Source organism: Oncorhynchus clarkii, chromosome 21, assembly GCF_045791955.1.
Source record: "Oncorhynchus clarkii lewisi isolate Uvic-CL-2024 chromosome 21, UVic_Ocla_1.0, whole genome shotgun sequence".
NCBI classification, from domain to species: domain Eukaryota; kingdom Metazoa; phylum Chordata; class Actinopteri; order Salmoniformes; family Salmonidae; genus Oncorhynchus; species Oncorhynchus clarkii.
Genome location: NC_092167.1, coordinates 13,170,482 through 13,181,377, shown reverse-complemented (window position 1 = coordinate 13,181,377; position 10,896 = coordinate 13,170,482). Strand labels below are relative to the sequence as shown.

General features: G+C 42.1%; 1 protein-coding gene and 1 pseudogene across 1 annotated transcript; both read left to right on the top strand.

Moving 5' to 3' along the window:
* Positions 1-336: 336 nt before the first annotated feature.
* Positions 337-6,281, top strand: LOC139378588 (mitogen-activated protein kinase 12-like). Its single transcript, XM_071120884.1, has 12 exons — positions 337-572; positions 1,275-1,404; positions 2,365-2,423; positions 2,520-2,631; positions 2,834-2,863; positions 3,036-3,083; positions 3,389-3,503; positions 3,777-3,848; positions 4,083-4,162; positions 5,190-5,268; positions 5,404-5,577; positions 6,176-6,281. Exons 1-12 carry the CDS (start codon positions 454-456, stop codon positions 6,250-6,252), a joined length of 1,095 nt encoding a protein of 364 aa, XP_070976985.1. The 5' UTR covers positions 337-453; the 3' UTR covers positions 6,253-6,281.
* Positions 6,282-7,019: 738 nt separating this feature from the next.
* LOC139379604 (hemagglutinin/amebocyte aggregation factor-like) lies at positions 7,020-9,662 on the top strand (annotated as a pseudogene).
* Positions 9,663-10,896: the final 1,234 nt, after the last annotated feature.

Genomic DNA, 10,896 nt, shown 5'->3' with positions numbered 1-10,896 from the left:
CTGAGTCGACTATGTGAAAAAAATATGCCAATGTGCAATGGAGCAAGGCTCTTAACCTTAATCTGGATGAAGAGCATCTGCTAAATTACTCAAATGTAAAAATGAGTCTGGACAAAGACACACCCAATAATAGCACAGGGCGACTCTAGTGTTTACCTTTTTCCCGACAAAAGCCAGAGAGGTCATGCCACCACCAGCATTCACCAGCGATACCATTGAGGTATAAAAAACGAGTGAGACCAGTCACTGGTTACGGTTATTTAGTCGTGTCACTGGAGACCACTGTCGGGCAACAGAACGCATTGCGCATTTGCTGAGTGATAGAGAGTGTGTAGGTAGGTGGTGGCTGCTACACGAGAGCAAGTGAACGAAGTGTCTCGTGCACAACAACGGGTCATTATCCCTGAATTAAGATTTAGCTGGGGATACATTGACCCCCATATCGAATTGGATATGTCGGTTCGCACGCGGACAGGATTTTACCGTCAGGAGGTAAACAAAACGGCATGGGAGGTTCCAGAGCGTTACCGCGAGCTAAAGCAGGTGGGGACTGGCGCCTATGGGACAGTATGGTGAGTTTTATACGAGTTTAATCATCAAACATGGGTAGGCTACTCTTCGTAAATGTCGAATTTGGAGTTTGGCAATACAAACCAAGCCACAACAAGACGTGACTCGTTCCTAAAATAAGCATCGCTTTTTTTTTTTAGGAACTGTTCATCTCATTCATTCTTCATGTGGTTATATCAAAAGGAAGTTTTGTGCAGTGACGCGCTGGATTGTGTCCGAATTAAGTCATCAACAAACATCGGTGCTATTTGATGAATAGTGAAGACTTAACTGTTATATTATGCGGTTTATGTTTCATTCCCAAGCATAGCTTAAACGGTAGGGACTTTTGGGTTTTGTGAAGTCGGGAAAAGCATAACAAAGAACCCCCGTTGGCCTCATTGTCTGTTGGATTTTAGTGAGCAAGAGAAGATTTAAGTGCATCGGCCTACAGGGCTACATCTGTTCTGGGTCTTTGCGCAATGTTTCTTGGGATATGCCTACCAAATGTTTCTACTTGAATTCCAGAAATACCCAAGAATGTCATTGTAGTTGGCCTAACCACTCGATTATAAAACATGATATTTGGAAGTGAATTATTTTAAAGAAATAATTAATCAAGCATTTAATCAAACATAAGAGTTGGGTCCTTCTTCAGTAGGCTACCACCAATGGCCTACATTGCTAAAATGTCTTCTCCCCTGTACCTACATGTCTTGCTGCAGCTCCGCCCAGGACCGCAGGACTGGGGTGAGGGTGGCCATCAAGAAGCTCCACAGACCCTTCCAGTCAAAGCTCTTCGCCAAGAGGGCCTACAGAGAGCTCCGGCTCCTCAAGCACATGAAGCACGAAAATGTGAGGGTCTTTCCTCAAATACGCACCTCGTGGTTAATGAACATAAATAGAAAATGTGACTGTTTCACGCCGCTAATTAGGACGTGTCTAAAAAGGAAATGGCGCAACTCTACAGTACTGCATTTAAAATGCACTTTTAACCACAGCAAACTGTTCAAATCCTTATGGCCTAGGCTGCGTGCAGTGACAGTTTATTTTTTTGCACACAGTGAGACAAACACAGCTGTTCCTTATGATTGGCAATTAGTCAGTAGCAGAGTAGTCAGAAATATCACATTGTAATTGTCACATCACAACCCATAATACGAAACAGAAACACATATCAAGATTATAGAGCTGTTCGTTTGAAGCAGGCACAGGTTCTGAGTCTTGATTTGAGAAGTTGAATCGGGCATTCAACTTGGGGCGGCAGGTAGCCTAGCGGGTAGAGCGTTGGGCCAGTAACTGAAAGGTTGCTGGATTCAATCCCCAAGGTAAAAATCTGTTGTTCTGCCCCTGAACAAGGCAGTTAACCCACTGTTCCCCCATAGGCTGTCATTGTAAATAATAATTTGTTCTTAACTGACTTGCTTAGTTAAATAAAATAAAAAAAATGTTTTAACACGTACCAGTTGTAGCTCTCCTGGGCCAGGGTTGTACTTGGTGACCACTGCTTTCAGCGGTCTACTGGGTATACAGGGAGGAGGTCGAGATTAATAAGGGTACACAAGGAAAGGCTGAGAAGGAAGCCAATCCATGTTGTGGAAAAATTGCCTCATAGCAACATCTACTTTAGTCAGTGGCTCACACTAGAATGACAGAGAGACACCCCATATCACAAGTGTATGTGTGTAACTTCAAGTGGGCGTCATTTCCTGATACTGTAATTGAGATACATGATGCGCACCAAAAATTCTCCAGTTAATCTACAATTGAGCTGTTCTATTTATTTTCTGCTATTCTTGGATTGGCTTGGATTAGGTGATTGGACTGCTGGATGTGTTCACTTCTGAGATCTCATTGGACAGGTTTCATGACTTGTAAGTACCTCTTTGTCCAATACCCTTCCTGTTCATATATTGAATGTTTTTGTTCATCATAAAGTATTTTTTTCCCTTTTCCCCTGTCATTCTCAGTTACCTGGTAATGCCATTCATGGGTACTGATCTGGGGAAACTGATGAAGATGGAGAGATTGTCACAGGACAGGGTGCAATTCCTTGTCTATCAAATCCTGAAAGGACTCAAGGTTAGAGTTGCATACATACACATGCACACAAAAAAAATATATACTTAGAAATGCTAATTTTATCGCCAACATTCAAATATGATACAAAGTTAAGGCAGTTTATATAGAAGGTTTAAATGTTTCCCAGAATATACTTGAATACCAACCTCTTTTTCTAATTTTATGACTTTCTCTTTTCATGGTCTTTCGTGTCTCCCCACAGTATATCCACTCTGCAGGGATCATCCACAGGGTGTGTAACCCTTGACCTTTCAACTATGTGCATTGGGGTTGGGGCCCTTGCTCTTTTTCACGCCCACTGCTATTCATGCCATTTTCCATCTCATAAGCTCTTTGTGTGTGTGCTTGCGTGTGTTTGCGTCTATCTGGCAGCATGATAATGTAATTTTTCTAAATACCAACAGGATCTCAAACCTGGAAATTTGTCTGTCAACGAAGACTGTGAGCTGAAGGTACTACATATACGTATTGCTACCAGACCTGTGATAAGCACTGTGCTCTCCCTGTTCAGTCTCACTCTCTCTCGATTTAACTGAAAATCACTTTATTGCAATGGAGGCTGCTGAGGGGGGGACAGCTCATACTAATGGCTGGAACGGAGCAAATAGAATGGCAAACACCTGGAAACCATGGATTTGATACCATTCTAGTACCACGAGCCCGTCATCCCAAATTAAGGTGCCACCAACCTGTGCTTTATTGTCATGAAAGGGACAATCCAGTGTAGCCAAACCAATTCTCTCTCTGTCTGTCTCAGATCCTTGACTTCGGGCTGGCTCGGCAGACGGACACAGAGATGACTGGGTACGTCGTCACTCGCTGGTACAGAGCCCCCGAGGTAATCCTCAATTGGATGCACTATACCCAGACTGGTGAGTCTCTCATACACTTATTCGTGGCTGCCTTCTTTGTCCACATGATGGCAGTACTTTCTAATGTCAAAAACAGTGTTGTCGCCATGATTAATCATGCTATTGTATACAGAAAATATCCTAAAGAATGAGGTCCTATGGAGATCTATCTCTTTGTACAATTTGTGTACAATATCTTTGTAACTGAACTCACTGGTATGGTAGCAGTTTGGTAGCAATGTGGTACTGAAAGATCATTCAATCCTATATATGTCTGTCCTCCTCGATCATCAGTGGACATCTGGTCGGTGGGCTGCATCATGGCGGAGATGCTGCTGGGGAAGCCGCTGTTCAAAGGAAATGACCGTATCCTTTTTCAGTGTTTACTACTCTCTGTCTTCACCCCACACACCTACTGCAGAGAGAGAGACACTAGTCTTTGTACTTATAATGACCCTGCCAGGCAAGTCAGCGGGTGCATTAGTCATAATTATCCATTAGTCAGACTATATATGGCTAAGCATATATAGTCTGAGCAGCATGTGAATGTGACTTCCTGTACCACATGAGCTATGACACTTGACCCCTGGGAGAGCACAGACCTGGACCAACTGAAAGAGATCATGAAGATTACTGGTACACCCACTGCAGACTTTGTTACGAAGCTACAAAGCCAAGATGTAAGTCATGTGGGCACTCAAAATACAGTTGAAGTCGGACGTTTACATACACCTTAGCCAAATACATTTATACTCAGTTTTTCACAATTCCTGACATTTAATCCTAGTAAAAAATACCCAGTCTTATGTCAGTTGGGAACACCACTTTATTTTAAGAATATGAAATGTCAGTATAATAGTAGAGAGAATGATTTATTTCAGATGTTCTTTATTTCATCACATTTCCAGTGTGTCAGAAGTTTACATACACTCAATTAGTATTTGGTAGCATTGCCTTTAAATTGGTTATCTTGGGCCAAACGTTTCAGATAGCCTTCCACAAGCTTCCCTCAATAAGTTGGGTGAATTTTGGCCCATTCTTCCTGACAGAGCTGGTGTAACTGAGTCAGGTTTGCAGGACTCCTTGCTAGCACATGCTTTTTCAGTTCTGCCCACAAATTTTCTATGGGATTGACGTCAGGGTTTTGTGATGACCACTCCAATATCTTGACTTTGTTGTCCTTAAGCCATTTTGCCACAACTTTGGAAGTATACTTGGGGTTATTGTCCATTTGGAAGACCCATTTGCGACCAAGCTTTAACTTCCTGACTGATGTCTTGAGATGTTACTTTAATATATCCACATAATTTTCCATCCTCATGATGCCATCTATCACTTCACTTCTAAAGCCATAACCTCATTTTCTGGAATTTTCCAAGCTGTTTAAAGGCACAGTCAACTTAGTGTATGTAAACTTCTGACCCACTGGAATTGTGATACAGTGAAATCATCTGTCTGGAAACAATTGTTGGAAAAATGACTTAATTTTGATGTCCTAAACGACTTGCCAAAACTATAGTTTGTTAACAAGAAATTTGTGAAGTGGTTTAAAAATGAGTTTTAATGACTCCAACCTAAGTGTATGTAAACGGCCGACTTCAACTGTACATTGAGATGGTACACATTCAAAGCAAACACAGCCTACTGGCATACATACCAACAGAATACCATATACACTCCCATGTAAATCTGCTCCTCTTCCAACAGGCCAAAAACTACATACGGAGCCTTCCCAAAGTACCAAAGAAAGATTTGCACTTTATTTTTTCCAAAGCTAGCTCAGACGGTGAGCTGACAGTCGTCTATTACTAAAGGATCATAAACAGTGGTTTACAAAACAGCTACTGTTTCTAACTATTGTCAGGAGTGTCCTTCTGACCATAACACCACTAAAGGCAATGTGTTCCTCTGTGTGTGGCAGCGGTGTGTGTGCTGGAGCGCATGCTGTTGCTGGACCCTGAGAGGCGGGTGAGTGCGTCGGAGGCGCTGGCCATGCCCTTTTTCAGCGAGTTCAGAGAACCAGAGGAGGAGACTGAGGCCCAGTCCTACGATCACTCCATGGACAACACAGACCTGCCCCTGGAACAGTGGAAACGTGAGAGATGGATGGATGGAGGGAGGCTGAAGAAAGAGAGAGAGCACAGGGAGGGAGGAGGAAGAGATAGGGGGGGGAGAGAGATTTAGGGGGAGCTTGGGAGCAGGAAGGGAGAGAGAGAGATACGGGCAGAGATTGAGGATGGTGTGGCAGGTAGCCTAGACGTTAAAACCGTTGGGCATGTAACTGAAAGGTTGCTGGTTTGAATCCCCAAGCTGGCTAGTTAGGAAATTATGCAATTCTGCCCTTGTGCAAGGCAACAACTGCTCCCTGGGTGCCAATGACATGGAAGTCGATTAAGGCAGCCCCCTGCAACGCTCTAATTAAGACGGGTTGGGTTAAATGGAGAAGATGCATTTCGGTTGAATGCATTCAGTTGTGCAACTGACTAGGTATCCCTTTCCCTAGGAAGAGGATTTAAGGAAAAGCATTCCTTTTCTCATTCCACATGATAAAGGGAGAGAAAGATGACAAGGAAGAGATGAGGAAGATGGATGTGTGATAACACATTTAGCTTGAGAGAAAGAAAGAGGAAGAAAATGCTATAGAGTCTACAGAGTAACTAATTAGTAATTTCTTGTGATAATATCTCCTACAGGTCACACATTCACAGAGATCCTGTCCTTCAGGCCTGCAGCAACAGAGACCAAGGACCCCAAAGAGACATCACTCTGAGAGTACACCCATACCTGTCAATGATTATTGTATTGTACAGATGTAATGCGAATGCAATGTACAGAATGTAGTTTATTGATTATAAAAAGATTTTCTGCCAAATAAACATTTTCAAAGATATTGTCAATCTTGTGTAATTGTGGAACTACTGTAACAGCCTCCTACTGGCCATCTCAACACCACTTCCAGCTGCATCTGGTCTCCCATCCAGGGAGTGACCAGGACCAACCCTGCTTAGTTTCAGAAGCAAGCAAGCAGTGGTATGCTGCTGGCTATAAATGATGAAACAGCATGATCATTACACAAATGCACCTTGTGCTTAGGACAATAAAAGGCCATTTTAAAATGTGCAGTTTTGTCACACAACACAATGCCACAGATGTCTCAAGTTTTGAGGGAGAGTGCAATTGGCATGCTGACTGCAGGAATGTCTGCCAGTGCTGTTGCCAGATAATGTTATGTTAATTTCTCTACCATAAGCCACCTCCAACGTCGTTTTAGAGAATTTAGCAGTACGTCCAACCGGCCTCACAACCGCAGACCACGTGTAACCACGTCAGCCCTGGACCTCCACATCCGGCTTCTTCACCTGCCAGATAGTCTGAGACCAGCCACCCAGACAGCTGATGAAACTGCGGAGTATTTCTGTCTGTAATAAAGCCCTTTTGTGCGGAAAAACCAATTCTGATTTGCTTCGCCCCGCCCAATGATGTGAAATTCATAGATTAGGGCCTAATGGATTTATTTCAATTGGCTGATTTCCTTATATGAATTGTAACTCAGGAAAAATGTTGAAATTGTTGCATGTTGCGTTTATACGTTTGTTCAGTATAACATACATTGACTGCAATATTTTTAGACTGCAATACACCTGCTCAAACCCTGAGATTACCCATGAATGTGGCCTAAGCACCAGCAAGGACAGAGATCTTGTCTGTCTATAAATGGAGCATCAACCTTGCTGATTTTCGTTTGGGCCCCTCACAAGCCTCTGAGAAGCCATAAAGAGAGTCAACGTCTTTATCCTGCTTCTTGCTGGTGTGTTGGTCAACGGGAAAGGTATGCTTTATGTGACGTGTGAGGTTGAGGATTAAAGCCTGAGCATATATGTAGCAGAGTAACTCAAAATGTTGACTTAATATTTAAAAAAGAAGGAGGTGCTGATTACTCCAGTAATCAATTCAGTTTTTATTGTGCCCTTATTTGTGTGTTGCAGACCTCTGCTGGCAGAACAGCTAATTGCCCCTCAGGACAATCCATCTCTCGCATACTGAGGTGATTCCTTGCAGTCCTTACAACCAATCTTCTGCAAAACCTCATCTTTTTACATCTGAAGTCTGCACTGACTCACAAGCACAGCTTTCCAAATCAAAGTGTGTTTTCTGCTGCTGCAGTGCTGAGTTAACCCTCACCCAAACCCTGTCAAGCTGTTGAATATCAACAGAAGAAATTCAACTCTGGTTTAAGTCTGTATTTTGGATTTAGGTCATTGCAATTGAATTCCGGCCAAAATTTGTTGGGCGACAATAAAACCTTCAACCTGAATACATGTTTGTTTTCGTATACATGTAACTATTCATTTGTGCATTGTAATGTATTTTTTCAATTTTAGTGAGCATCACAACAAACATGAAGACCGTCTCTGGGACTTTGGGTGCAAAGCCAGGTTGGACTCAGCAACTAACTGCTTCACATCTTCCCACGTAAATGACCTCGACAAACCTTTCAACTGCAGTACCAATGCCCAAGCCACCAGGTCATCACAGGGATGAACAGCTATCATGAGAACAGGCATGAGAACAGAACGTGAGATAAAGCCATTGCTTTTGAAGGTACATTCCCTTTTTCTGTCAATGACAGCTGAGCTGTAGGAGAGTCCTGGGTTGGTGTTATTACATGGGTTGGCGTTATTACATGGGTTGGTTTTATTACATGGGTTGGTGTTATTACATGGGTTGGTTGAAACAGTGTTCATAACTCAACATGTGATTTGATTTGTATATTGAAATGTATGACCTCATCATAATTTTTTTGTATTTTTTATGTACACAAACACCTACGTGTGCCTTAATGGTGCACTTTAGCGGTTTGCAATACAAAAAAATGGCATTGAAATTGTAATGCAGAACATAAACATGATTAAAAAGAGAACAGATCATTAAAGATCTTCATATGTTGTTCATCCATGTCAGCATCACTAAACATCCAGATTAGGATATTTTTTTGGTTTGGGGGTATTCCTTTTCTGTTTTGGCTATGCACAATATGGACGGAGTAGCTTCAAGATGTTGCTACTGGTTCGTTCCACCAATTCAGTGCCTTTTGAGAAGTGTAACTTAGTCAAAATAAACATTTAATTTCACTTCATTTGTACATACTGTCATGAAGAGCACGTGTTCAACTTCATAAAAAACAAGTTTTCCCATTCCAAGAGGTTCAATTTAAAAAAATGATGAAAGTAAGGGCTTGTTAAATGCCAAATAAAGTAACAGGGCTGATCATTTCTTCTTAAATCAGCCATAAATCCCCTTGTGACAGGGGGAATGGAAGCTTTTAGTTTGCAACAGGGAGTGGCATTTGAATGCAGGCTTCACAAAAAAAGATGAATTGTTAAAACATTCTAGCCTGTCTATCTTTAGGTAACAGGGTTGATGTGTTATTCTCAACCCACTCAGTGTTCCACTACAAAACACCAGAAAAGGGCCAAAAAGAGTAGAACCAGCTCACCTGCTTTTACACTATGATTTGACTATTAGATGTTCAATGTTTCTTTTGAAAAATAAAAGTTCAGTTCATGTAACAGGGTTGACCTTAAAATGAGGCACAGATGTAAATGAATCATTAATCACAATGAATAAATAGTAATCTTCAGGAAATGACTTTGCCAAATCAAACAAAAATAACCAGGGCTTTACAATGATGTTGACACTTGGAGACATTCGGGGATTAAATGGTATGAAATGACACAGAAGGGACCCAGGGTTGACGAAGGAACTGTTTTTGTGGAACAACCCTAATATAATGTGAATTGCAAGGTCAATACAACAAAATCTATCATAATTCAAACCTAATTTTCACCATTGTACAGATGGAAGTTCACCTGCTGAGGAGCCAGCAACTTCTGTACTGATTCCTGCCAGTGGACCAACTACGTAAACTGGTTTGATGAGGCCTTCACTTTTAATGTCCCACCAAATTCCTACCTCATTGCAGTTGAAAGCTTCCATGAAAACGAGCATGAGTGAGTATGATTATTCATTTGGTATTGTAGGCTAATGTAGCAGATTCCAAGCATATCGGCAAAGGATGAATTGATAACGAAACTAACAAGAACAAAATGTCAGTTTGTCTTGTGTACTTTCAGAGATCTTCGCTGGAAATACCAATACTGGGCTGAAAGGTCATGCTGAATCTATAACTGATTCTACCTACAATCAGATTATTTTATCCGTTGTTGCCTTTTGATAATCTTGAAAGAAATTCATGATTAAAGATACTTGCATCTAATTATTGTGTTTCATTTCACTGCACAAACATTTAAATGACTGATTATGCTTGTTTCTGGTCAAGATATAAACTCTATACAGTACTGTAATGGACGGCAAATGGTTATCTCAGACAATAATTACTAAAACATTGGGTCACACTTTATTTGGATAGTCCCCTATAGAGGATCTATAGTGGCTCAAACCATCAACAGACTATCAACTGCAAGTCCAACAGTACTTAGGCTTACTGACGTTGAGGGAGAGGTTGTTGTCCCGGCACCACACTGCCAGGTTTCTGACCTTCTCCGTGTAGTCTGTCTCGTTGTTGCCGGTGATCAGGCCTACAACCGTTGTGGTGTCAGCAAACTTAATGATGGTGTTGGAGACATGCGTGGCAACGCAGTCGCGAGTGTACAGGGAGCACAGTAGGGGAATAAGCACGCACCCCTGCGGGGTCCCTGTGTTGAAGGTCAGCATGGCAGCGGTGACATTGCCTACCCTCACCAACTGGGGTCAGCCCATCACGAAGTTGAGGATCCAGTTGCAGAGGGAGGTGTTCAGTCCCAGGGTCCTAAGCTTAGTGACGAGTTTGGATGGGACAATGGTGTTGAACGCTGAGATGTAGTCAAAGAACAGCATTCTCGCATAGCTATTCCTCTTATCTAGATGGGTGAGGGCTGTGTGGAGTTCAATTGACATTGCGTCGTCTATGGACCTATTGGGGCGGTATGCAAATTAGAGTGGGTCTAGGGTATGTGGGATGATGGAGTTGATGTGTGCCATATTCAACGTTTCAAAGCGCTTCATGATTACAGATGTGAGTGCTACAGGGCGGTAGTCATTGTGGCATGAAGCCTTAGATTTATTGGGAACAGGAATGATGGTAGTTATTTTAAGGATTACAGATTGGGACAAGGAGATGTTGAAAATGACTGTGAATATGCCTGCCAGCTGATCTGCGAATGTTCTGGGAACACACCCTGGAATATCGCTCAAGGGCACATTCTAGCAGCTTCTATCTGAGCGATTCTCCGCATGATACTAAAGCCAGCCGATCAGTATGCTAAACAGCCGTTTTAATCCAAACTGGAATGATTGGTTTGTTAAGACACAAACAATATGGCTCTGTGATATTTAACAAATCATGTTTATCTTA